The sequence below is a fragment of the Chroicocephalus ridibundus genome, chromosome 1 (genome assembly GCF_963924245.1).
Source record: "Chroicocephalus ridibundus chromosome 1, bChrRid1.1, whole genome shotgun sequence".
Taxonomy (NCBI): Eukaryota; Metazoa; Chordata; class Aves; order Charadriiformes; family Laridae; genus Chroicocephalus; species Chroicocephalus ridibundus.
In genome coordinates, this window is record NC_086284.1 from 193,062,426 (window position 1) to 193,088,603 (window position 26,178).

Consider the following 26,178-nt stretch of genomic DNA (forward strand, 5'->3'; position numbering starts at 1 on the left):
AGGTGGCTCCTGCGCAGCAGTGAGGGGTAAGCATCTCATCCCCACTGATCCAAGGGGCATGAGATACAGCACGTCCCACAGCCAACACTCCTAGGAGGGACTAACATTACACCAGTGTACTTAAACACCGAATACCACGTGTCTGGGGCCTTACACGTACATTTTTTGAAAGAATATACACTTTGCTGAGCTTCCATGGACCAGAATCCCATGGTGGTTTCGGCTTTAAAGCAATTTTTCGCAGCATCCACAGTGTCTTTCTGGAAACATGGCGGCTTAGCTATGCTCTGGGTAGACAGTGCTTTACTTTGGTTTTCCACTATTTCAGTCAGATTCATTGGCCCTATTTTTGCCTTTTTCTCTGGTCCCTTGCTATTGCTTTGGTAGTGTGAAAGGAAGAGAAATCCTTGTGGCAGTCACTCTGACATAGGCCGGGTAAGCTGAGTTATGGCTGCTTTGTGTCCAGCTCAGTGCATCAGGATAGCCTTCTGATGGTCCTTGGCTTTGGAAATCATTTTCCATTAATTATCTGCAAAATATTTACTTTAAAAGTGCTGTGAACAATCAGGCCAGGAAGCTTGTTTACTTGAACATTTCCTCAACAAGAGTGCAAACACCATTGACATGAAGTTTTTATACTTTTCTCCCAGCTCTAAATAAACGCTGTGTAGCACTGATCAGGATTTTGCTTTGGTTAAAGAAGAACAAGACCTCTGGTGTTTATTTTTTCAATATATGTGTATTGTTAAAGAACAGTTACGTTCATCAGTGACTTCCTATGCACGTACTTGCTCAATTACCTCTTTCTTTCTTTCTTACAGGCGTGTAGCCACCGCTCTAGCTCAGAGATAATCTGCTGTACAACTCCTTCACTGAAAGCCTTCAATCTCCAACCACCCTTTGTAACCAAAGTGTTCTTTATTTTTGATGGTGTCAGCTCTTTGTACTTTGATTTTGATTATGTAAATAATCCTGTATTTAAGCATTTTGAAAAGCCAGTGTTCATCTCAAGAGGCAACCAAAACATTCTGGAAATTAAGGTAAGAAGTGTTGAAATACGAATACATTTTTCAATGTTTTGCAAGTGCACGTCAGCAGTGTAGTGTGGAACAGACATTTTGATGAAATAAAGGAAGCCCTAAGGAAGCACAGGCAGAGAGAGACGGAGAGCAGTGCGTTCAGTACCGCGTTCTTCCGAGCCCCCAGCTGTCACACTTAAAAGATGCAGAGCTGTAACCAAAGATATAGCAGAGTGGTTGTTGATGGCATCAGGTGGGGTAGGAGAGGGGCTTTCCTTGTCCTCATTGTAGGACCACACTGCGTCAGCTTCTGATTGCAATGAGCTGCGTCACCGGTTCAGGTTTAAACGCAGCCAGCAGCCCAGAACCTGAAGCGTGTGGTCTGCGCACGAGTGCCAGCTCTTACTGTCACAGGGTTTTGTGTCCTTCCTCACAAAAGACATGGAGTTGCCTTTACAAAGTGGCCTAGCAGCTTTGGCTCTCTAGAGCGGAGGGAAGCTCTGGCCTGTGCACAAAGTCACTCGTGAGAATCAGTCACCACTGTAGCCTAAATATTTACGGATCCATGAAAAATGCAAAGTTGATGCTCAGAGCCCGTTAAAGGAGGACTGAGAATGGTCTACACAGCACTGAGAAACATCTCTTAGGAATGTGGGGCCCTCGCAGGCACAGGCTGCTCTTTACTAGAGTGCTGCAGAGAAAGTTAATTCAATTTTGTGAGAGTCCGATTTCCTGAAATCTAGTGCTTTTCTGAGTTAGGGCATCAAATAGGAACAGTATAAATTAGAAACAGTATTTCTAATTTATAATGGATGTTTATGAGAATGTATTATTATGTACATGAAATTTATATAGAATATCTATAATTTATATAGAATATAATGTATTAAAATGCTTTACAGAAGAGATTCAGCCTTAATGCTGGTGTCATCTCTTTTTGTAGCTGCTCCATAGCTCTGTACGCCCAAACTCTTTTCCGCTATGACAAACATGAAATCTTGAAGCCCTGAGGTCCTTGACTCCAAGATGATGGTCCAGTGGGCCAGCTCCTAAGCTGCAGGAAAGCAAAGGGGATTTACCTCAGAGCCTCAGCCATGCTGAGTTCCAGTCAAACTCTCTTAATATTGATCTGTCTCCACAAAGCGTGTTGGGAAAATTCCAAAGAATAATCAATCTGATTTTTATTTTTTTGTTTTGTTTTTCTACTTGGAACTTGTGGCCGTACAATCACCCCTTCCTGAATGCAGAGCAATTCTGTTCAGTTATGGAGAAACGCTAGAAAGAGTTCTGGTGTGCGGGTCAATGGAGAGCTGGGAATATATAGCTGCTGCATGGCTCAGTGCCTCTGTGCAGTGACAGCAGTGTTTTCCAGTATTTTCCAGGTCATGCATATCAACCAATTGGAAAGAAGACTAATTTGAGAAGAATCATAGAATAACTTAGATTGGAAGGAGCCTCTGGAGGTCTTTGTAATCTAAACCCCTTGCTCAAAACGGGGCTAAGTTAAAAATTAGGTCAGGTTGTCTATGGCCTTGTCTAGATGACTTTTAAAGATCTCCAAGAATGGAGATTTGACAGCTTTAAAAACCCAGCTTCACTAGCCTTGGATTGTGCATCCTGTGCTTCAGCTCTTCCTAGTTCAGTGGCTCTCTGCTGTACTTCATCCAGTTTCTCAGTATCTCTCTTGTTCTGTGGGGTTCAAAATTGGACACAGTTCTCCAGATGTGGTCTCACAAGTGCCTCACAAGGTCCTCACAAGAGGAAAACAATCACCTTCAATCTAATGGCTTTGCTGCTGCTAAAGTATGTGGTGAGCTTTCATCACAACAGTGGCACGCTGCTGCCTCGTTTCACGTTGTGGTCCATGAGGACCACAAGTCCTTTTCTGTAGAGTGTCTTTCTACCCTGCGGTCCCTATCCTGTCCTGGTGCATGGGGTCATTCCACCTGAGGTGCAGGACTTTGTATCCATCTTTGTTGAATTTATGAGGTTCCTGCTGGCCTACTCCTCCAGCTTGCCACAGTCACTCTGAGCAGTGATCCTGTCCTCCAGTATTTCAGTCATTTTCCTAAATTTGATCTCATCTGAAAGCACAAGGACAGTGTATCCTGTCCCTTTGTCCAGGTTGCTGATAAAGATTTTAAGCAGCATTGGTCCCAGTATCAGCCATTGAGGAATGCCACTTGTTAGACTTCTAACCTTTGAGCTGATGGCCAGTCAGTTTTTCACCCACTTTACGGTCCATCCGTCCAGTCCGTATCATCCCAATTTGTTTTCAGTGCTAGGAGAGACTGTGTCAAGGTAAACGTCCAGTGCTCGCCCTTCATCTACAGAACCAGTCATCTCCTCATAGAAGGCCATCAGGCTGCTTAGGCAAAATCCACTCTAGGAACCTATGCTGGCTTTTCCCAGTTGCGTTCTTGTCCTTCCTCTGCCTGGAAAAATATCCATGAGGACTTGCTCCATAATATTCCCAGGGACTGAGGTTAAAAATTAGGTGTTTTTTAACATTCTTCTTTCTTTTACTCTTGAACCTTTTATTCTTCCTTAAGGACAAGCCCCTAGTGCTCTTTATTGCTGGGAAGAAGCCATTCAGATGAGAAAGGCTGGCTGAGGACTGTCCCACTGACAACTGACCAGTGTCACAATTTTGTAGCATTGATGTCACCTGTAGTCATGGCACCCGAGGCAGATACCTACCTAAGCCTAATGTCCTGATTATTTCCTGGCAACCAGCTGGAGAAGAACATTAGTGAAAGCTGGTCTCCTAGAACAAAGCATGAACAAGCACCAATTTAACATCTTCCTCTAAATAACATTAGTTATAGTGGGATGCTTCTATCAAAACAGTGAGGCGACTTTCAGAAATTATAGTCGAGAGCCAAAAGATCATTACAAGCCATATTGGCAACACTTCTCCCTCGTCCCATACCCGCATTCAAAAATACACACAAGTTTACATGCCTCATGATCATATTTTGTGCAGTAATTAAGCAAGCTCAGCATGAAATTAAATGGCAGCTTGCTTCAGTGAACAGTCTGTTCTACCAAACCAAAGTTCTTTTATCTTTTTCTTAATTAGTTTCAGAGGGGCGGAGGGAGCTTTATCACAAGTTTTTCAGTCAAACTAATCTAGTGTGACATATTTGGCTTTCATCAAATGACAGTAGGTACTGATTGAAAGGTTCTGTTTGGTTTCCCCTGATGACCATAAGATGTTTTTGTAAGAAAATGTTACACACAAGAAAACTTTAAGTCTTCTAAAACACAGTCAGGGCACTGTGTGCCACTGAATGCCAGCCCTTCTTGTCTTCAGTGCCAGCCCTTTTGTCTTCCACGCTCCTGAGCCTCTCAGGGTCCCACATCATCACTGTCTTCCTCTGCCAAGTATGTGGCTCTTTGAAGTCTCTCAGTGCCCACCATGCCCCAGTCAGAGGGGTCATGGCAGAGTGGCTTGAGGCACTTCTCTGCTTCAACACTGTGAAGACACCACTTCAGAAGTGCTCCCTTCTGCCGCCAACATGGGAAGCTCTCAGGGCAGGAGAAATTCTGGTGTTTCTCTGTAAGACCTGAGTCTGCTGAAGAGGACAGAGTCTACTTGCTGCCTCCCATAAGAGCCACTGACCCAGACCTGCAAGCTGGCCTGTTGACAGCCCAGTGTGTCCTAGCTGTGAAAAAAAAAAACAAACAAACAAGTAAATAAGGAAAGAAACAGCTTCTTACCTCAGTCTGCCTAGAGGTCTGGAGTTGTGCTTGTGCACCAAGCTGGTGCGGGGTCTCTGTGCGTGCTTCCAGAGGAGGCCTAGGAATGGGCCACTGGATGACTAGGGTGTATGTATAAATATAAATCTTCCACTAGAGGAAGAAGTAGCGCAATTGTCATTTCATGTTACACATCGCATCTGAGATCTTGGCTCTCCTCTGGCACATCTGCCCTAAAATTAAGAGTAGGACAAGGCTTAATAAATTGCGTACTCTATTCCTAAACCAGAACAACACATTCTTTATGAGACAATCTTAAGGAACTCTTCTTGTCTATTTATAGGTCACTCTATTTTCAATCTTCTTCCACAATGTATAGAAAATTGTGTTTCAATGTCTGATCCAAGAGAGTGCAGTATGGAAACCTGGGTAGTTGTGAGCAAGCTAAAGTGGAAGCTCTACAGCTGCAGAAACTCCCAGTCCTTCCCAAGTCAGCCCGCTCTGCTTAGGAACCTCAAAAATTCTGCTGACACCAATCTCAAAATCCATGCCTTGGTTTGTGGTCCTTCCACTGCTTTAGACTTTCACCCAGATTGTTCCCATCTCTCTAAAGTCGTGTGGTAGTTGGTCTATCAGATTGGTTTGCAACAGCCACTCAGTCCAGTAACTAGCTTCTGCAACTTGCATGCAAAGCCATTGCTCAGCAAAAAGGGGGTAATACACATTTTAAAATAGAAAATATTGTTTCCTGGTTCTCAGAGAAGTCGGTTTCCTCCTTTTCTTAAAATCATAGGCAAATCCTGTGGTCCTTAGAAGAAAAAAAACACTGCTGAAAGAGTTTTGAAACTCTTAATATATTGAGATATTATACCGAATACACTTGAAACCATAATATAATAAAGGTAGTATAATGGTAATGGTTATAAGTAAAAACTAATATATTTGTTGTAACTGGCTAAGGACCACCTTAGGAAACGTCAATATGATTTTTTTTGCCTTGGGTAAGTATGAGTTTTGGTGGAGAAAAAATTCTAAGTTTTGGTGTAGAAGAAACAGAGGCCACTCACGTACACTCTCCAGAATAGTACACTTATCCTAGAGATGGAAGACCCACAGTCAAGTCTTTTGAGTTACGTCATTCAAAGGAAAAGATTTGAACATGGATGGCTCACAATCTGCAGCAAGCTTCCACACTAATAAGCAATAAACTTTGATATTTATTTAATTAACACCAAACAGAATGGCTCCAAGTAGACAGAAGATAGAGTGCTAAATGGACTTTTTTGGCCAGCAATTAAAAACCATTCACCTTGGGTGTGGCTTTGCCAGTCAAAAGAGGACGTTGGACTGGCTCTCCTATATTTTTATTAATATTTTCCTGGGGCTCAGTTTGATTCTGCAGCAGACCCAAGACATATTCCAAAGTAAGATATTTTTGACACTCATAATGGGATTCTTCTTGTCTTTCCAGTATACGAGGCCTTATAGCAGTGTCAGCCATGACACCTTCCTCCCTTCTTGTGAGAAACTCCCGGATCCAGACCACATGAATAGCCTGTATTAGTGTTACTCCCCACTGCTCCCCTTCTACTCCCCTTTATATGCCTGTTCTTTCATCTTAAGCTGAGCCGTACACAGGGTGGGGCAGCTTTTTAAATATTGATGGACTCCTCAGCACAAAAGATCCTGAACTTGGCCTTTGGACACTACTATGACAATACCAGAAGGAATAATCATAGAATCATAGAATCATAGGGTTGGAAGGGACCTCTGGAGATCATCTAGTCCAACCCCCTGCCAGACCAGGGTCACCTACAGCAGGTTGCACAGGAACGCATCCAGGCGGGTTTTGAATGTCTCCAGAGACGGAGACTCCACCACCTCTCTGGGCAGCCTGTTCCAGTGCTCTGCCACCCTCAAAGGAAAGAAGTTCCTCCTCATGTTTAGGTGGAACTTCCTATGCTCAAGTTTGTGCCCATTATCTCTTGTCCTGTCCCCGGGCACCACTGAAAACAGCCTGTCCCCATCCTCCTGACACCCACCCTTTAAGTATTTATAAGTGTTGATAAGATCCCCCCTCAGCCGTCTTTTTTCCAGACTGAAGAGACCCAAATCCCTCAGCCTTTCTTCATAAGAGAGGTGTTTCAGTCCCCTAATCATCCTCGTAGCTCTCTGCTGCACCCTCTCCAGCAGTTCCCTGTCCTTCTTGAACCGGGGAGCCCAGAACTGGACACAGTACTCCAGATGCGGCCTCACCAAGGCAGAGTAGAGGGGGAGGATGACCTCCCTCGACCTGCTGGCCACACTCTTCTTGATGCACCCCAGGATGCCATTGGCCTTCTTGGCCACAAGGGCACATTGCTGGCCAATGGCCATCCTGTTGTCCACCAGGACTCCCAGGTCTCTTTCAGCTGAGCTGCTCTCCAGCAGGTCAGCCCCCAACTTGTACTGGTGCATGGGGTTATTCCTCCCCAGGTGCAGCACCCTACACTTGCCCTTATTGAATTTCATAAGGTTCCTCTTTGCCCAACTCTCCAGCCTGTCCAGGTCTCTCGGTATGGCGGCACAGCCTTCTGGTGTGTCATCCACCCCTCCCAGCTTTGTGTCATCAGCAAACTTGCTGAGGGTGCACTCTATCCCCTTAAATAATATTTTATCCAAGTCTGGGATGCGAAAGCAGGTTTTCTGAGTAGGGAGTGTGCTTTTCATGCTGTCATTTTTACCAGGGTTTGTTCCTCTTTGGTCTGTGGAATGTGATTTTAACAGATTTGTGCATTTTTATGAATATAATTAATTAGTTCTTTTTGAAAGCTTCACTCCTGCTATCACAACCACTTGCAAAACAAAATGTTTGAGATGCCTTTACTTTGTGGATAATATAATGCCAGTTTTGTATAAACAACAGGGTCACATAATGCTTCCTTTCTTGTGCAAATTATGCAAAAATCTGAACAGGACCAACAGAATTTATCCCTCGGACATTTACATTTTTAGAAGTCTGTATGGGCTGTATGAGTATTAGTGACAGCAGATTTTATCTGTAAACTTTATCATCCCCCTCTGGCCTGTCTGTCAAACTCCCATTTACATGAAGAAACCTGATACATGCATATTGACAGGGCAATGTAAATTTGCATTAGTCTTTTATTTCACAATTGTTTTTCCATTTAAAAAATTCTAACGTAATGAAAGGACTTCTTAACTTTTATGAGATGGTTATGTAATATGAAATTGATTTTTTTTTTCCAAGGGAAATTATATTGATTCAGAAGCTGTTAAAGGAGAGGTGCTAAAAGTTGGAAATAAAAGCTGCGAAAACCTCCTCCTGCAGTCGGAATCAATTCTGTGTACGGTTCCCAGCGATCTCCTGAAATCCAACAGCGAGCTAAATATAGAGGTGAGGCAACTACACCACACATGAGATATTAATACCATTTTTATTATTATTCCCAATGTCACTATTGAGCATATAAACTTTAAATTTAAGCCTAAGCCTTTGTTTACAGAGATCTCTCTATCCCTGTTTGTTTGGGATGGAAATTCAAATAATATCGACTCTTTTAAAAGAATTATTATCAGCATCATTGTTATTACCTGTTTGTACAGAGGCTTTATGGAGCTTTAGGCACAAAGCAGGACCTCGGCTAAGCACAGAAATAAAATCATAGTTATTAATCCAAGCACAAGAGGAAACACATGGGGAAGAATGGGAAACTGTGATGGAGTAGGTTTACTTCGGTGTTCACAAGTCCTTTTTTCAGCAAAAAATTCTGCTGCAGTCAAGAGGATCAGGTCCTTTCTGAAAGAATTTTTTTGTCTGCTTTTTGTAATTTCATTTCACTTCTTTTTGTAAGATGCAGACACTTAGGACAAATGTTTGAGTTCTAAAATTATTGTTCTAAAGGTGGTCTCACTAGAGTCATTCAAAGCCCTACTGCAAATTTAAATTGTAGAAAGTTTTGACCTACTGATTCATAGAATAAGGCAGAAATCTTTCAGCATCTTTGTATTTTTTAAAAAAACATAAAAAAGGAAAATCACAGTGGAAGGGGATTACCCTTAAACTATGAAATTTGATGATCATGGACGCTGATTCACTGAAAACAGTGGAAACTTTGCCAGTCATGTAAACGTGACTACGATCAAACACTATGTAAGCTCTTTGGAGCAGAGACCCTCTATTTTTAGTGTGTCTTTATGGCATTCATCTCAATAGGATCCTGGGCCGTGAACGGTATTCCTATGTGCTACCGCAGTCTAAATAAATAGTAATAACTAATGTGCTTTACTAATACAGTAAATATTAATTTAGTTTAATATTAATTTACTTTGAAAACTGCAAATTAAATTTCTTGGATGTATCAGGCAAACTGTAAAATTACACGCAGCTCTTCTTTTTGGCAAATCTGTTTCCCAGTCCAGTAAATGCCTAGTTTCATAGAATACTCGTGCATATGTTGCATTCTGTACCTGTTCATATTTTTACATATGCAACCAGGACTGGCACTACATTTAGTCAGCTCTACTATGGGATATTTCCTTAACCTCTAAGAAACAGATATGCATGACATATATTTCCTACGTAGAAAAGAACACAACATAAAGGGGTTAAATAAGGTTTCTGCTTGTTTACTGGCAAGGAGCCTCAGAAATTGCAGTCTGCCCAGCGAAGAAGAAAATTTGCTCTTTTGACGGGCAAATCCATCATTACAGTACCCAGAGGAATGAATTCCAGGGGAGGAAGAGAAAAGATGGCCAAATGCATTCCAACTGACTGAGCTAGTGCTGTGTGACCTAAACCAGTTTTTTCCTTGTTAGCTGCTTGGTGTTTGGTTGTTGATTTTTGGGATTGTGTTTTTGTTTTGTTTTGTTTCTTTAAACTGTTGACAAGCTAGAAGCTGGCAAGGGACAGGCTCACGTGACCTTGGGAACTAAAAAGCAGGCACACTGTCAACAGAGAGTTTGATGTTACAGCATATTTACACCAGAAGGTCGCATATTTACACCAGAAGGTCACATATTAAAGACATTTGGGCTAGTTTTTTTAACATAGGTCTCAGCCCATATATCCATAGGCCTATACATTTCCCTGCACCATTTGAGTAAAAGCATAAATTTAGCATTTTGAATAAACATCTGGTAGCAGTGTGACCTTGTTATCCAGAGGGCGTGTGTGAGTGCGTGCCATGTGTGTGGTGTAGCACATACATAGCTGTGTCACTACCAGAGCTCTTGAAGGCATGTAATGCATCATAAAAATGGAGATCTGCTTTCGCATACACCAATATAATAAATTTCTCCATTCCCAGTATCTTATCGCAGTACAGCATCAAGATTTAAATCAATCGAGACTTAATACATAGGGGATATATCAGCTCATACTTTAGCAGTAATAATCTACTTCTTTCTTGTCTTTTGAAATCATGCTATTTTTTTTTCTTTTTTTTTTTTTCAGTGGAAGCAAGAAGTTTTGTCAACAGTTATCGGAAAAGTGCTAATCCGGCAAGATCAGAATTTCACTGGGCTAATTGCTGGAGTTGTTTCAACATCAGTTTTAATTTTGATCTTTTTGGGTTTTTTCCTCTGGAGAAGGAAGAAGAAACAAATTAAAGGTCCATCATAGTCAATTCCATCAAATGATTCCATAATTGTACCTTAGATTTTAAAAACTGACATCAGTTTATGCTTTGCTTAACTGCCATGCAATGTCCTGTTATAACCTGTCAGCAGACGTTTCACAACCAAGTCCAATGTTTACTTGCATTTCAGCCCTTGGCTCTTGCCTGAGCTGGGTGAAGGGCCACACTATGCCTGAAGGAGAATGATTTTGGAGAAACTCTGAGCTATTAAGAAAAATTAGAAACTTCTCTTCCCCAATCAGCCTTGGAATAGGGGATGAGTAAATGACATGCATGGAATCACGAGTACTTCAGCTTCATCCAGTTGCCTTGTAGTCCTCCAGGCTGTGCCTAGGTTGTGCAAGACAGAGCGCTGCAGTGTTCTGGTTCACCCAAATCAAGAACTTGGTCAGAGTGTGCCTCCTCTCTGGCCGCCGTGTCTGGTTTCCTTCCAGTGGGAACCACTGCACTACGCAAGGGGGAAGGAAGAGGGGAGCTAGTATATAAGCAGGTCTTGTTCTGACACGGTATCACAGTCAGATCATGAAGCTGGCCTCAGAGGCTTCAAAGCTTTCTTGGAACTTCCACTGTGTCCAAGAGCAGCACTTTAACAGAAGTTACAGCAATTCTTGTGCTGTTCAAGTAGCTGAAGCTCAGGTTCGGCGCATGTCTGCCTCAGCAACAACCTGACCCTATTCACGGCAGAGCAGACATCTTAACCTTAAATAAATAGCTAAATGAATGCTGGCACGCAGTAAACATGAGGGTTTTCCAATATTTCTTTCTCCTCCCGCTTCAGATCTGGGAAGCGACCTAGTGCGCTATGATGGCAGAGTGCACACTCCCCACCTGGACAGGCTGGTGAGCGCGAGGAGTGTAAGTCCAACGACAGAAATGGTTTCAAGCGAATCTGTAGACTACAGATCAACTTTTCTAGAAGGTACGCCTCTATTATGAATCTATACGGATGATACCATTTTATACTTCTTGCTTTTCATGTCTTCAGATTATAGCTGGTTTGACCAATATCTTAATTTCACTTTTCCATCTGGTTTGTCTGTGTCCCCATTGTTCAGGACTTCCATGTGTTCACAGGTTTGATATTTGAATTGAGATTCTCAGATGCTTCCCAAGATTAATATGCAATGATTTTTATTTTCACTCAGGTTGGAGGAGTATATAAAACACTATTAGTAAAAAATCACTGAAAGTATACTCCACAATTAACTAGGAGTTGGTGGTTATCGTGATTTTGAGTTATCATGGGGTTCATCACACCATGCGCAAATCCACTCTGAAAAACTGATTTCAAGGATAGCTTCAAGTGGCTGTAGGTTTAGTATGTCTCAGTGACTTCATGCAGTCATTATAAAGCTCTGTCAGCCCAATATGCAACACGAAGTTTTGTAAACTGATATTCTTTGGTCTGTTCATGCATTTCCTGTAAAATGGTGTGTTGTACGATGCAGAAATGTTCATTTTTAAAATTACACTAAGGGGACATGAAAACTGACAGATCGAGTGGAGGTCCGTGCGTGCTGGGATGCCAGGCTCAGAAAACACCCTGTTCACTTTCAGGGCTGTGGGCAGGAGGGAAGAATAACCCTACGCTGAATACATTTTTGTGCCTTATAACACCATTCTCCAGAAGAGCACTCTGCTGCAATTATCATACTTATCATACCACTTTTGGCTGAACGTGTCCTTTAAGACATGTGTAACCCATGTTCTGTGATTACCATTGAAGAGTCTTTAAGTATTAGGAGTTACCATATTATGATATTTGAGGTATCACTGGTTTTTTTCAGTCTTGGTGTAGACATAGTCTTGTACTATTTCAGATGCTGCCATATACAACTCAATAGAAATCACTCCAAATCCTTATTCTACCTTAGTAATCCCCAATTGCAGAGCTGTTGGAGGGCCAGACCCGTTCCCAGCTTCCTTAATGATTCTTTAATTGCTGCCACCAGCTCTCACAGGAAGTTTCTTGATTGAAAGATTCCCAAAGGAAAAGGAAAGCCTGTGCCAGTGGTTAGAAGGGAAAGTGGTACACGAGACAAAACTGTGCAAAGATCCTTGGTGGAAGGTAAATCTGTAGTGGTCCTGGGGCCACTGTGCGCTGGCAAAGTACAGCAGAGAGCGCACCAAAGGAGGAGGTGTGTTCTCTTAATGTTCCTGTAGGAATGTTCGATTAACGCCAAAGAACAAAATGACAGGAGCAGTAGAAAACATGCAGGTTTACATATAGCAGCTGTAAAAATTATTTTGCAACCATGGCTAGAGTATTTTACTGTGATTATTAGATAGATATTTGCCCTTGTTAACACAAACGTGGCTTTGTAAATGGAAGAGTTAGTATTTTTGCTTCTAGATACAGCAGCACGGAGTTTTTCTTGGCACATAGAGTGATAACAGCACTGTATGAAAACTTCCCAGGTTTTATACATGAACATATAAAGCATGTCTGTGCAACACCTTTTACTCTTTGTGATAAAATACCTGATAATTTCTTTTGTTAAATTTATTCCCTTTTTTTTTTTTTTAACCTTGGGCTAAATTCTGCTCATTCATTCCACTCGAATCATTCCAGACTGAAATTGGTGTAAATGAAACTAAATGCCTTGATTCTATTACATCAAATACTAGAAAATATTCTTTTAAACAACAGCAATTTAAAATACCTGAACAACATGCTGTTGACAAAAATAATTTTCTCAAATCATGGCTTGACTGAACCATTTTAATTTCTGCTATTTTAAATCAGCTGGCTCATGTTATTTTCATGAGTAGCACCAACTGTATTATCTTCAGCAGTTACAGGATATGAATCACCTCTAGGCATTTCCCTGGTTGAATATTTACCATTGGATAAATATAGCTAGTCACCAGCAGTTTGGAAACCTTCATGAAATGTAAAGTTCCCTACCAAATTAGAACATGACAATAATAAAAGGTTGCATGTTTTTAATTGTTCACTACTTCCTCCTTCCATATCACTGTCGTTTTTCCATTTTACTCTTGTTACTCCCAATTACTAGAAATGCTATAACCTACGCTTGGCAAGATATGACAAGGCTTCATTCCATCCACTCAGAAAAGTGGAAGTTTTGCCATTTCCTTTCATAAAAGTAGAGCTGATACGAGTATAAATTTTTAGTGATACAGTTTTCCTGGAGTTTGGCAGATTAGCAATGCATATTTTCATTTTCCCCTTGTGACCGAAACTTCTGCAAAGCCAAGCCACTTCCAAACTGATAAATTCAAACCCTTGCTCACCAATGAAAGCAAACTCTTCATTTTCCAAGGTGGAGTCTGAAAGGATTATAACAGTTTTTGTTCATCTTGCAGATCAGTTTCCAAGTATGTCTCAGAATGGATCGTGCAGACCTGCCCAGTATCCTCACTCCGACCTCTCCCCAATTCTGTCCAGTGGAGACTCAGATTTAGCCAGTCCACTTCTCCAAACTAATGTCCACATAGACATCAGTGCCTTAAACCCTGACCTGGTCAAAGAAGTGCAGCATGTGGTTATTGGTGCTGACAGCCTGATTGTGCACTTCAGTGAAGTAATAGGAAGAGGTGGGTACTGCGACTCTTACCTTCACATTGCTGTTCTTTTTGCGCAGCCATTCATTACAAACCACTCTGAATAAGGTGTCTACATGGAGGCTTTTCAAGCTCATTGCCTCTTACAGCACTGCTATCCCATGCACCAAATCAAGGGGAGAACTAAGGAGCTCTCCTTTGAAGTCGGATGAAGGGTTGTGCATTCGATCAGTTGGAGAAGATACCAGAGGGAGGAAGGAGTCTGCCAGTTAATGGGACTCCTTTGAACTCCAAGACTTGCTGGTTCCCCCTCAGCTGCCTCACTCTCACCCTTTTCCAGGCTACAGAAAAGCTCAGCCAGGGCTTCTCATCTGTGAGGCTGCAGTGCTGCAGAATATTGCTCGAGCCTGAGGCACATGCCCAAACAACAGGGGATGCTGAGGTGGGGGCACCGGAGACCTTAAACTCGGAGCCTGAGAGCTGGCAGGATTGCTGCGTGACACAGAAAATTCCTGCAGTCACTACTGCGTTCAGTAAAAGTCCCCATGGGCCAAGTGAAACACTCACACCCCTTTTGCCTCCGCAAGTTTCCCCCAGCTCTGAGGAATTTGCTGTTTGTTTCCTCCTGCCAATGGCTCTCCGTTCCCCATCATTCCTCTCTCATCCCAGCTGCAGTAATGAGTAGCTCCTGATTCACTTCCCCTTATTTTTGTCCCTCATACAGCAAATCCCTTATTTTTCTGAATTTCTCCCATCACTCCTATTCCTCTACATCTCCATAAGCAGGTTCCCTCCTTCTTTCATAGCCCAAGCCAGTATTTCTGTTAGGGGCATTTATTAAACTCTCTACTATCGATTACCTATTAGTAACCCAAGCAGAAACTGGCTTTTCAGTTCTTCTGCGGATCATGCAGGAGAGGTCTCTTTTTGAGTATCAGAATACTGATAAAAATTTGGCTTTAAATGATGTTCCTAATGCCTCTTCTGCAGGAAAATAGTCACAAATCAAACAGTCAGTGTGTTTCCCTTCCATGTATTGCACTTCATCATTCCCAAAGCAAGGGTGGGCCTTTTTCTTTTCTTTCTTGTTTCAGAAAAGGCCAAGTAATTTCCCATTTTTTAAATGTTGAAAAATACCGGGAATGACACCGATATAATTAACCATTTTTTAATTTTCTCCTTCATAACTAGAAATAGGCCAAACCCAAAAATATTTCAGACACACCCAATCCAAGCTTTAGGATTTGTGCCGAGGCTCCAAAAAATCTGTGGTCTGGTGGGATTTTAGTTGCTTTTATAAAACAAACTTTGTATTAATTTTACCCCCAGCCAAAATCAAAGCCAACTGGGCTCTGACCAGTGCTTATGACTGGAACCTAGTAGAATTAATCAGATAGTATTGCTCCCTGAAGAACTCACACTTGACAAAAAAAATATTTTGCTTTCTAACTGCAAATATTATTTTAAAAGTACCCAGTAAATACTACATCTGTGAAGGAAAGGCACCATTACATGTACATCATTTGATCTGGATAAATTAACGCACATGCCTGGAGCTCAAAGTCCTCTGTGTGTCCCAAACAGGTTGAGTTGACTTCTCATAGTAGGTTTCCCCACTCTGCAGACTACCCCATTTGCTTGACAGAAAAACACAGCATCAGGAAGGATTTCCATGTCCCTGGCAGTTTATTTCACTGCTTTGACCATTAGCAAGAAGACAAATTTCGCTCGTCATGTTTTAGTGATATTTTGCACTAGGAACTAGGCCATAGCAGAGACCACAGACTGCCGCCTAGGGATGTGGTCAGTCCGTGATTGGTAGAGCGACTCCCAAACCTTTCATGGCCAACATAACACTCAGCATTTTCCATGGAATAGCAAGACCTGAGAGACTAAGCCCACAGTGACCCTCCTTATGCAACTTTCCACTGAAGAGGCATCAAAGCTGTACAATCCAGTGAACCATTCAGCATGGGCTCGCAGATCACTTGAGAACCACCGATCCAGTGGTCACGTCAGCTCCCTGCTCTCTTGTGCCTTCCAGTGCCCTCCTTTTACATATATCAAACAGGAGAGCATGGTGGGAATGGGCTGAGATGGGTTTTGTGTGCACAGTCATTACAAGAACATGAAGCAGTTGTGGCGCCAGCCTTGTCTTTAGTTATACTCTCCATCTAGGTCAAGAAATATCAATTATGCTGCAAATAGAGTTTTCATTTTATGTAATGATGGTTTTATGTAATGGTGGTTTTATGTGTTAGTTATGAAGTTTACATTACAAGTGTTGGGAATTGGACAGAAACAGAGTGTGATCACTTTCTTAAAGCATAATTGCTACCCAGTGGAAAATACCAGAAAGCTAATTTTACTTATTAAAGCTAATCTTGCTCTTTTTTCACACAGGACATTTTGGGTGTGTGTACCACGGGACACTGCTGGATAATGATGGCAGGAAAATTCATTGCGCTGTGAAGTCACTGAATAGTGAGTTACATGTTTAATAGTGAGAAACTACCATAATTCCAAAGATTACCTAGGTGAACTAATTAATTACAGTGAAGTGTGCTTTCATAAGATTTTTAGTTGCAGCTGGATCAGATTTATCTCTGGAGCAATTCCAAAAATGAGGGAAAGGCAATGTCATTTTTTATTCTACTGACTACTGAATATTTGGGTTTGGAAGTTAAATTGCTAGAGAGCAGGCAAGGCTGCTGGAAAAACAGGAAGAGACTATAACATTTATTAAAGGCTTTACTCAGGTGTTGTTATTCAATTCTAAATAATTCATAATAAGAAAATGAGAAACGGAATGAAAATCACCAACAAGCTGTATTTGGTCATTGTAAGAAAACCGATGCACATAACCTAGTTGTAATGAGAGAGGTGGGGAGCACGTTTGTCGCTTTTCATTATCACTTTGTTATGCAATGACATGCTGTACAGAAATGAACTGTAGTTTGTTTGGGTTTTTTTAATTAATTCATTTTATTACTGCATTTCTCAGGGATTACAGACCTGGAAGAAGTAGCTCAGTTTCTGAAAGAAGGAATAATCATGAAAGATTTCACTCATCCCAATGTTCTGTCACTGCTGGGAATCTGTTTGCCCAATGAAGGATCCCCCTTAGTCGTTCTTCCATACATGAAACACGGAGATCTTCGAAACTTCATTAGGAATGAGACTCATGTAAGTACATGGCGAGGTCTACCAAACGGTAATGCAAGTCTAGCCACGCCCTGCTCCAACACCACAGGTTATAAGCTCTGATAATTACATTACGTCTATAACTTGCCGCTGTTACTACACCTTAACCTTTAGCGCTTGCCTAGGCTGGCACTGAGCCCGACCACAGCACTGCCACTCCTGCCCTTCCCCCTCAAATTCCTCTCCAGGATGTTTCCCAGAAATTATCAGCAATAAGTATTTCTCATTTCCCATCCATAAGCCTCTTTATAAACAAATGTGTTTATGAGATGTAAGTCAAGGGGCCCAACCATCTGCTGGTCTAAACTGGCATATCTCTGTTGACTTCGGCACAGCTGTGCCAGTCATCACCATCTGCTCCTCCAGCTCCTAGGTAAGGGATCCTCATGTCCAGCTAGAGACGCAGTCCCATTGTTAACCAATATTTTTTCTTCTTATGTTAAGAGACAAAACCAGCAATTGTTATACAAACTATGAGTACGCTCTTACCAGAGATTTTCCCTGTTTTCACTGAAAGACCGCAGATTTCTCAAACATGCCTCACTGCTTTCTCTCAAGTATGAGACCACAGGTCTCGCCTCGGGTAGTATAAGCCCACTTTATGCTGTAGTATTTCACCCATTTCTCACTGCTAGGACAATATAAAGCGACTTCTAAGCTAATGGGATTTCACCCCTGCCTCTATGGCAACCAACAATTGCCAGTAAAATTTATTTAAAAAAAAGCACCTTGACAAATTGTTGCGGGAGTTAAGCTTTCTGAGGTAGGGATCTCTTCCCTTTTTAGCTTGTTTTATTCTACATGCACCAGGGACCTTGTTTATGAATAGTGCCGTGGTCCTTCCTGAAATAAGTAGAACAATGCCACAGTTGGAACAGGATTGTTCCACAGGAGAATATGATATCGAGCAATGTCAACAACACAAAAATCTGCGGGACCTTACTATTACATAACAAGTCATGCTGTTGGGTAAAAGAATTACAGGTTATCATTATTTCTGTATTTAACATTTACAATAAGGTCTAACCCGTGCACTGCAGACCAGCAGAAAGAGTTACCAATCTTTGTAGAAAATCTTCCTCTGGTAACTGCTAAGGTCTCATTTGCCTTTTCCATGGCACCTTACTGATGACAGCTTGTGCTTATTTTGCCCCAGATAGGACTCTCTCCTTTCTTGGTCATTTCCTGCTGATGAGCTCCAAGTTCATAGTTAGCACTTTCTACGGAGTTACATGCTATTACTCTCAGTTCACAAATGTGAATTTTGTGTATCAGCTGCGATGGCGAGGTTTCAGCACACTGTTCCACGTCCCAGCCCAGGTCATGCTGCTTATGCTGCAAACTCCACTCTTCTGGAGTCTGTCAGTTTTTTGATTTCTTAACGCGCGTTTCCTCCCTGGAGGTAAGAACTTGACTTAAACTTATGCCAGTTCTACTACAAGCACCAGCCTGTCTTGATCATTCTGGTGGCGAGATAGGTGTGTCAAAAACTGAGAGTCACAGCAAAAAACAGTCTGCTCCTTGGGCTTCTGCATTCATTGTATCACAAATGTTTGTTTTTTACAGAACCCAACAGTAAAAGATTTAATTGGATTTGGCCTTCAGGTCGCAAAAGGGATGAAATACCTTGCAAGCAAAAAGTTTGTCCATAGAGACTTGGCAGCAAGAAACTGTATGTAAGTACAAACGTCACATTCCAGCCACGTTATCACACTCTTCTGTGTAAGACAGTGAAATGAGATAAATGAAAGTTTCCAGGATTTTGCTGTTTTAGTCAAAATAGGGTGTTTTTTTCATTGTTCCATAATTATACTGGTGTTTGTCTTGCATACTGATGAGCTGCTATTCAGCTTGCTAAGGGCTCACTTCTTACACATAAGCTTTTTTTGAGTGTGGGAAATATGAATAGCTGAGGTGAAAGTGTAGTCTCTCAAAATCATTGGTTAGAGAGTATAAAAGGCATCTCCTAAGGGAAGTTAAACTGCCGTTGTCTCAACTTGCTGTGCTTCCACCCAGCCTCTTCAAAATCAGCACGTCTCTGCTGCCGCACCTAGCAGGAGGGAGAGGAACCCAGGGGAACTTTGTGAGAAAAACAGGAACACAAAGAAACACCAGTGAGGCCTCTTAACAGTAATCTTTCATTATATGAGTATGAGCTTACTTTGGCTCAATTGCGCACACAAATTAACATTAAAAAAATCAGAGCATGGAAAGAATCTTACTAGTGTCTGAGTAGCCAGACAGTTCAGTTTTACACAGAGACTAACTGATATGGGAGTTGCTGATACTATTATGCTGATTCATCACCTATGTTGCGAATTAATGAGGTACAGGACTAAACGTTAGAGTTTATTTTTAGCATGTCATAAGCTGGAACTCTGGCTGCAAAAATGTTATTCACCTGTGACTTCTTGTTCTTTTTCAAAGGGTGCACACTCCTGCAGCTGAACAGCCTCTGAAAAAGAACATTTTCTTGCAGCTGCTGTTTTTTAAGGGGGGAAAAAAGCCACAATCAACATGATTTTCAGGCTTCCTAAGAAAGAAGGAATTGGGTTACTGGATAGAAATTCTGGTTCATCTCATCAAAGTCCAAATAGTGGCAACAAGACATTCCCCTGGCCTACTGTCTCCTCCGTAGGTGAGGAGGGAACAGGTATTGGGATGTCTCACATTGCCAGACAAAAGGCTGCTTTTGTACTTCTATATGGCTCAGCACTTCAGAGCCTGGAGAGCCACTGCCACCTGAGAGGATGTAGGGTTGAAGAGCCACATTGCCCAGTGGCCATGTGCAATCCAGCACTCAGAAGCACAGCCCTTGCCACAATGGTGATGCCCATTAGAAAGGAAGCCAGGATGCAAATACAGTCCCCATGGACTCTTGACTCTATTCCAGCATCCTGGAAGAGGTGCGGGAATCTGCTGTGGCATAAACTGTCCACTGCTGACCCATCAAAGTTCTCTTCCTACTCCCTTCCTTGGTATTGGTTTAGTTATTACATCAGTCAACACAGCAGATGGTTGTGTGCCATTCAGAGGGACTTCAACAGACCAGACAATTGTCCAGGCAGAAAGCTCATAAATTCAGGACAGGGAAATGCCACCACGTGTAGAAGCTGAGAGACGGGATCGTTTAGCCTGGAGAAGGCTCAGGGGGATCTTATCCATGTGTATAAATACCTGATATGGTGGAGTAAAGAAGATGAAGCCAGATTATTAGCGGGGCCCAGGGACAGGCCAAGAGGCAGTGGGCACAAATTGGAATAGAGAAAATTGCATTTAAACACAGGAAGAAACAGTTTTATTGTGAGGATGACTGAACACTGCCACAGGTTGCCCAGAGAGGTTGTAGAGTCTCCATCCTTGGAGATACTCAAAACCCAACTGGTCATGGTCCTGGGCAACCTGCAGCAGCCGACCCTGCTTTGAGCGGGGGAGGTAGTGGTGAAATAGATGAACTTTTGGATGAACTAGATGAACTCTGTCCATTTTCTGACAATGATACCACTTTATCAGGACAAACACCAAGCTTAGGAGGAGCAAAGCTAGGGAGATCTTCTGGTATGGCTGAGCTGTAACCCCAGCAGAACTTTCTTTATACCATCATTCTTTCCCAGCACAGACACCAAGCGCACCCTTAGTTACAGAACTACATTGTTATATATGGGCAGTCACAGAGATAATGGTGGGTCCTTCCTTATCCAAATTGAGAGTGAATAGGAAAGGTGATGCCTTGACTTGGAAATAAAAATGGGAGGTTCCTCAGGATATGGAAGAAGAAACAACAGTGGAAGAAATGATGTAGCACTAAATCAGGATGTATTAGCAAAGATCTTTTCATACAGAGCAATTGTTTTAAAAGAACTGTAATTCAAATTATATTATCAAAACAATATCAGTAATTTCCTGAGTTCATTCACTGTGTTAAATGGGTGTCAAGTATACTTTGCTGCACTTTTTCTTTCATTGTTACATTACTTAATAGATCCAAGATAAAGTACTGCCTTCCAAAATCATGGTCTCAAAAATGCAAGATGCTCATTATACTCCACCATCACTGTAAATCGCAGCTGCTCAGTTGCAGATAATACTTTTTGTCATTTCTCTAGGTTGGATGAAAAATTCACTGTCAAGGTTGCTGATTTTGGTCTTGCTAGAGATGTCTATGATAAAGAATACTACAGTGTGCACAACAAAACAGGAGCTAAACTGCCAGTGAAATGGATGGCTTTAGAAAGTTTACAAACTCAGAAGTTCACAACAAAGTCAGATGTGGTAATGTACAAACATATTTGTATCACCTATTAATTTATCTTACACTGCTTGAGGCATCCCTCTAGTATTTAATGAATGGACTAACTCCAAACCAAAACTTATATTTGAATCTAACTTTAGTTCGCATAAGAATAAGAGACTGTTAATACATCCCAAAAGGGTATTTGTCCCAATCACAAAGCAACAAGATGTTGACCTGATTATCTCTTACTGGTCAGGAAAGAGTTAGGAGTTTAATCCCGCTCCAAGGGAAACTAAGGACATTGCGAGAAGCCAAGTTGGAGCTGAACCCTGCTATAGGCGGGGCTCTGGAAAGCTTGACAAAACAGGTTAACTTTGACACTCGTAAAATTTAATAGTTCTCAAAAAGACTTCATTTGCTTTATAAACACTTACTGCCTGCCTACAGCAATCGCAAGTATTACCTGGCTATTTATGAAGAAGAAATTATAAGATGAAGTCATTAGTTGGCTGGATCACTTTGTATTTTAGCTCTCCTTTCAATCCAGATTCAAATTAGCCTGTGATGCATAGAATTTTCACCACGTATATTCTCTTCAGTATGTATTTACACAGGGTTAGTCAGCTCATGTAAATTGGCAGAGCTCCATTAACCTCAAAAGAGGTCTGCCAATTTATACCAGCTAAGTAGCAGGCCTATAGGCTTTTATTTTCTTTCATTTACTTAACTGAGTTTCTCCGGCTCTAATTTAAGTGGCTCCTCAAGTCCCTACAGCATTTATTAGCCCACTTAAAAGAAAGCTGAATGCAGTAAAATAACTTTTCAAAGGGAAAATCCATGCAGTTGAATGCTTAAATCTGTCAAACCATCTTCTAAAACTGGAATGTAAAGCCCTCCAACCCTATCACTTATTATTTATTTCTTTGTTTTCGTAGTGGTCCTTTGGTGTGTTGTTATGGGAACTTATGACAAGAGGGGCACCACCTTATCCTGATGTAAATTCTTTTGATATCACTGTTTACTTATTACAAGGAAGAAGGCTGCTACAACCTGAATACTGCCCCGACCCACTGTAAGTAAACAGTTTGCAAAGCCTTCTGCAAATGCTGCTAATTCTGATATTATAGTGAGACTGGAGGAGGAAAGTGGGTGGGTTTTTTTTTCCTTTCTACGTGATTTCATAATTGAACACTTCTTTTATTTGAATGGCAGGTATGAAGTCATGCTGAAGTGCTGGCATCCAAAACCTGAGATGCGTCCAGCATTTTCTGAACTTGTTTCAAAAATATCAACGATCTTCTCCACTTTTATTGGGGAACACTACGTTCATGTCAATGCTACTTATGTCAACGTGAAGTGCGTTGCTCCCTATCCTTCTCTTTTATCATCACAAGACAACACAGACATGGATGTTGACACATGACGGGTATGTCTGAAAGAGAGGAAAATCCATTCTTAGTTGTATGAACAAAAAGCGAAACATTTTGTCCACTAGTTTTTACTGCCCGGTCTTTGTGAGAACACTGTTGCACATGTTTATGTTGTTGCCCAAGTTGCACTAGTACAAGGACGTGATACCATGTTGTTTAAGGCTATGGGATTCTATAAACCATCACAGTGATTTCCGAGTATTTGGACAACTGCGTCAATTTACCAAATGGAAACGTTGTGTGCTACCATCCAGAGCTAGTTCCCACTAGCTCTCATTAATGTGTGCTCAGACCCAAGAACAAAGATCCATCATTAATGCCATGAAGGAGAAAGAATACCAATCAGGACGGCTGGAAGGACTGTTACTGTTGCATGTACTTTAGGATAATGAGCAGTGCAGAAATGGCGTTCACACAAAAGGCTAAGACAAACAATGAGAGTTACAAGAGTTTAAAATGTATTTTCCTCCTGCACAGTCCAAACTTTGGATTTTTGCACTACATCAACCAGGTTTCTTAGAACATAGACAGCCAAGAGAGCCAGCCTCATGGTAAATGTCTTAACAGAAATCAACATCAAAAAGCGGTGTGCGGTAAAGTATGTCAGCCTTGCCAGTCCTCTGGTGTTGTCAGACGGTACATAAAATGAAGGGAAAATCATCTAGCTTAAAGCATTTCTAGTGTCAACTTTACTCCAGCATTCAACCACTTCTCTGAGTAACAAAGCCTGTATCGGCAGATCTCTTGCTGAAAAATGCAAAGCCTCCATTTCTTTCAATAAAGAATTAACCACTCTCTGAGACTGAAAACTCGAAGGCATCCATATTAAATGCCAGGCTAATCCCTGGGATGTAGGGACGCATTATTCTAGAGAGGAAGAGGAGACAGGCAGGCTGGCAGCCTTACGGAGCTGCTGTCTGGTGAGTCACACAGCGAGTAGCTGAAGCTCTGCCACCTACCCTTGGGTGGAGCGGCTGCCAAAGGTGAGTAAAGAGCGGAGGCGTTGCACCAGCCCTGACCTAAAAAGACTGTGCCGTAGCAGGAATGTTGACAACTTCTTCGTGCCAGCCCTGAAGAGCTGAGAAGACCCATCAAAAGAAGAAACAGCTCTAGGCCCCCCCCAAACCTCTTCTTGGATCGCACAGCCCAGTGAGTTATGATACCTACTTTTATTTCTAAATTATGACCAGAGAAACAATTTTGAAAAGAGATAGTAAATAAAACTCGCATTCATTAGGGAAGAGTACTATAGCTTTAGGGCAAGCATCACATGTCATTTCTGTTCCTGTGGAATTCTGTGCATACTACTGTATAGCTTGTTTAGTATAGGATAGAACTGGGTTTGTTGGTGTAAACACATAAAGTATTCTATTTTTATATTAAAAAAAAAAAGTTTATTTTTAATGACATTTACAAAGTTTGGTTAGGCCACAAAATACTGCACTGTGAACATTTCAGAAAATGTGTGTCAACGTACATGATTCATAAATTGTAGCAACCTTAAAAAAAATACTGTGTAAATATTAAAAAGGAAAAGAACTGACTGTAAACACACTCCACCCTGAGTAAAATATCTCCGTTGCTGCAAGCCAACCATTTTAAGATCTTCAAAGAGAGGTAGTGCAGATAAAGAACTGATATAAGGGAGATATATTGTTCTTGGGAGACAGTGTTATAACTGAAAGATTTATAATGAGGGCAGAGCGTGTAGGCAAACTACGAGCAGATAATATTGTATTGTGTTTCATCACCACTTTCATTTCAGAAACGAACTTTCATGTCTGCTGAGAGCAATACTAATTGTAGATTGCTCAAGGACAAAAGGCTTTGCTGCAGGCAAAAAAAAAATCATCTCGATGGTTGTTAAAACAGCTAAGGAAGTTTATGACACATAGATTTGGAGAAGATACTCCAAACTTGTACATACATGCTTGAGGAACGCTGCAATGTGAAACAGAGGACATTTTTACTATTTATGAACTTTGGCTTAATAAAGTTAATGTTGTGTCTGGGACACCTGTAAGAATACGTGATTCTGGTAAGGATTTGATGTTAGTAAGTTCATATATCTGCAAAAGAGCTGAATGGTACTTATGTTTATAGTTGTTGTTATGACCTAATAAACATGTTATTAAAATGAATTATTGTAATACTTTACGTTCCGAGTGCTGTAATTACTGTTAACATTTGACTCCTAAGCTGATAAAAGTCTCTATGCTTTTTCTGATTAACATGGGAAAAGCAGCCTGCGGGACTGTGCAAGGAAACAACTCCGAAACATAAAAATATGGAGAGCGCCCCCGTAAATCAAACACGCGGTTCATCAGCCTCCCACCCATTAACAGATGCCCCGGAGAAAAGTGCAGAATATTCTGTCGTGAACAGCCATGGCACAGCCCGTTTGGTTAGAAAGTCTCTTCCCCAACCACAGGCTGCGCCCCCGCAGAGCCTTCAAGTTCGTCATGCATTTAGTGTCGGGGGAGACATCTGAAGCTCGGAATTGAGGCATCATAAAGAGTAGCTGCTTGGCCCAACAAGGATGCCAGCGCCTGCGTTCGGCATCCAAGCTCCCTGATCAGTCATGAGCCACAAGAAACTTCAGGCACCTGAAGCCATGTCCCTCATGGTCATCCATCAGGTGTTTCCTCTCTGCAAGGTGCTTAGTATCTGTGACACCTGGAGAGAGAAGGCATTGCGGTCCCCAGGGGTTTTCCGGGGGGACAGGAGCCAGCCCCACTCTTCTCCCACCCGTGTCCTCCCAGTTACGCTAGATGCCTCCCACTGAATTCAAAGTTCACTTCTGTGAAGTGCGTTTTAAACAGGTCCCCACAAACACTGCAACACACGCTGTGCCTCTCATAAGCCAGACGACACTACAAGCTCGTTTCTCCATCAGCTTACCTCAGGGGGACCTTTTATACTTAGCTCAGAAATATTTTAATGCACAAAGTCTCAGCTGATTAAAACCAGCATTTATATGCTCCTGTAATTTCAAAATATCAAGCAAACCAACATCAAAACATGTTTTCTCCAGACACACTTACTTTTTAATAGAAAACGTATATGCTCAGTTTCAACTCAAAGTGTATTTTGGAGAAAAAAGGCATTGAAAATAGGATGAAAACATTCTTCTGTTGCGTGACAAGCCCAACGTAGCTAAACGGTCTGATATTTTTTAATTCTAATTATTTACACCTAATTTATTCTCCAATACATTTTCCGGATTTCCCTGAAAAGTCAGTCAAAAAATCTCCAAGGTTTTCCTGCAGTCCGCTGTTGATAACAGGGTCTTCAATCTCAACCAGCGTCATACACGGCCAAATGATGGCCTGAACGTAAATACCGCATTTGTAACACATTCCTCTCGTTACTTCGCATGATTTCTGAGGGATGCTTCATATTGCATTTTTGAAAGGGTCAAC

The 26,178-nt window shown here is 41.6% G+C and overlaps 1 protein-coding gene across 4 annotated transcripts in view; it reads left to right on the forward strand.

Moving 5' to 3' along the window:
- MET (MET proto-oncogene, receptor tyrosine kinase) overlaps nt 1-24,908 on the forward strand; it is a 93,018-nt gene extending 68,110 nt beyond the window's left edge. For all 4 annotated transcript variants that reach the window (XM_063323234.1, XM_063323232.1, XM_063323231.1 and 1 more), the window contains 11 exons: nt 822-1,040; nt 7,972-8,118; nt 10,177-10,333; nt 11,139-11,279; nt 13,691-13,921; nt 16,292-16,372; nt 16,893-17,074; nt 18,659-18,768; nt 21,199-21,364; nt 22,262-22,398; nt 22,539-24,908. In XM_063323234.1, coding sequence (XP_063179304.1) covers nt 822-1,040; nt 7,972-8,118; nt 10,177-10,333; nt 11,139-11,279; nt 13,691-13,921; nt 16,292-16,372; nt 16,893-17,074; nt 18,659-18,768; nt 21,199-21,364; nt 22,262-22,398; nt 22,539-22,749 — 1,782 coding nt within the window. In that variant the 3' untranslated portion in view covers nt 22,750-24,908. The remainder of the gene's footprint in view (nt 1-821; nt 1,041-7,971; nt 8,119-10,176; nt 10,334-11,138; nt 11,280-13,690; nt 13,922-16,291; nt 16,373-16,892; nt 17,075-18,658; nt 18,769-21,198; nt 21,365-22,261; nt 22,399-22,538) is intronic.
- Nucleotides 24,909-26,178: the final 1,270 nt, after the last annotated feature.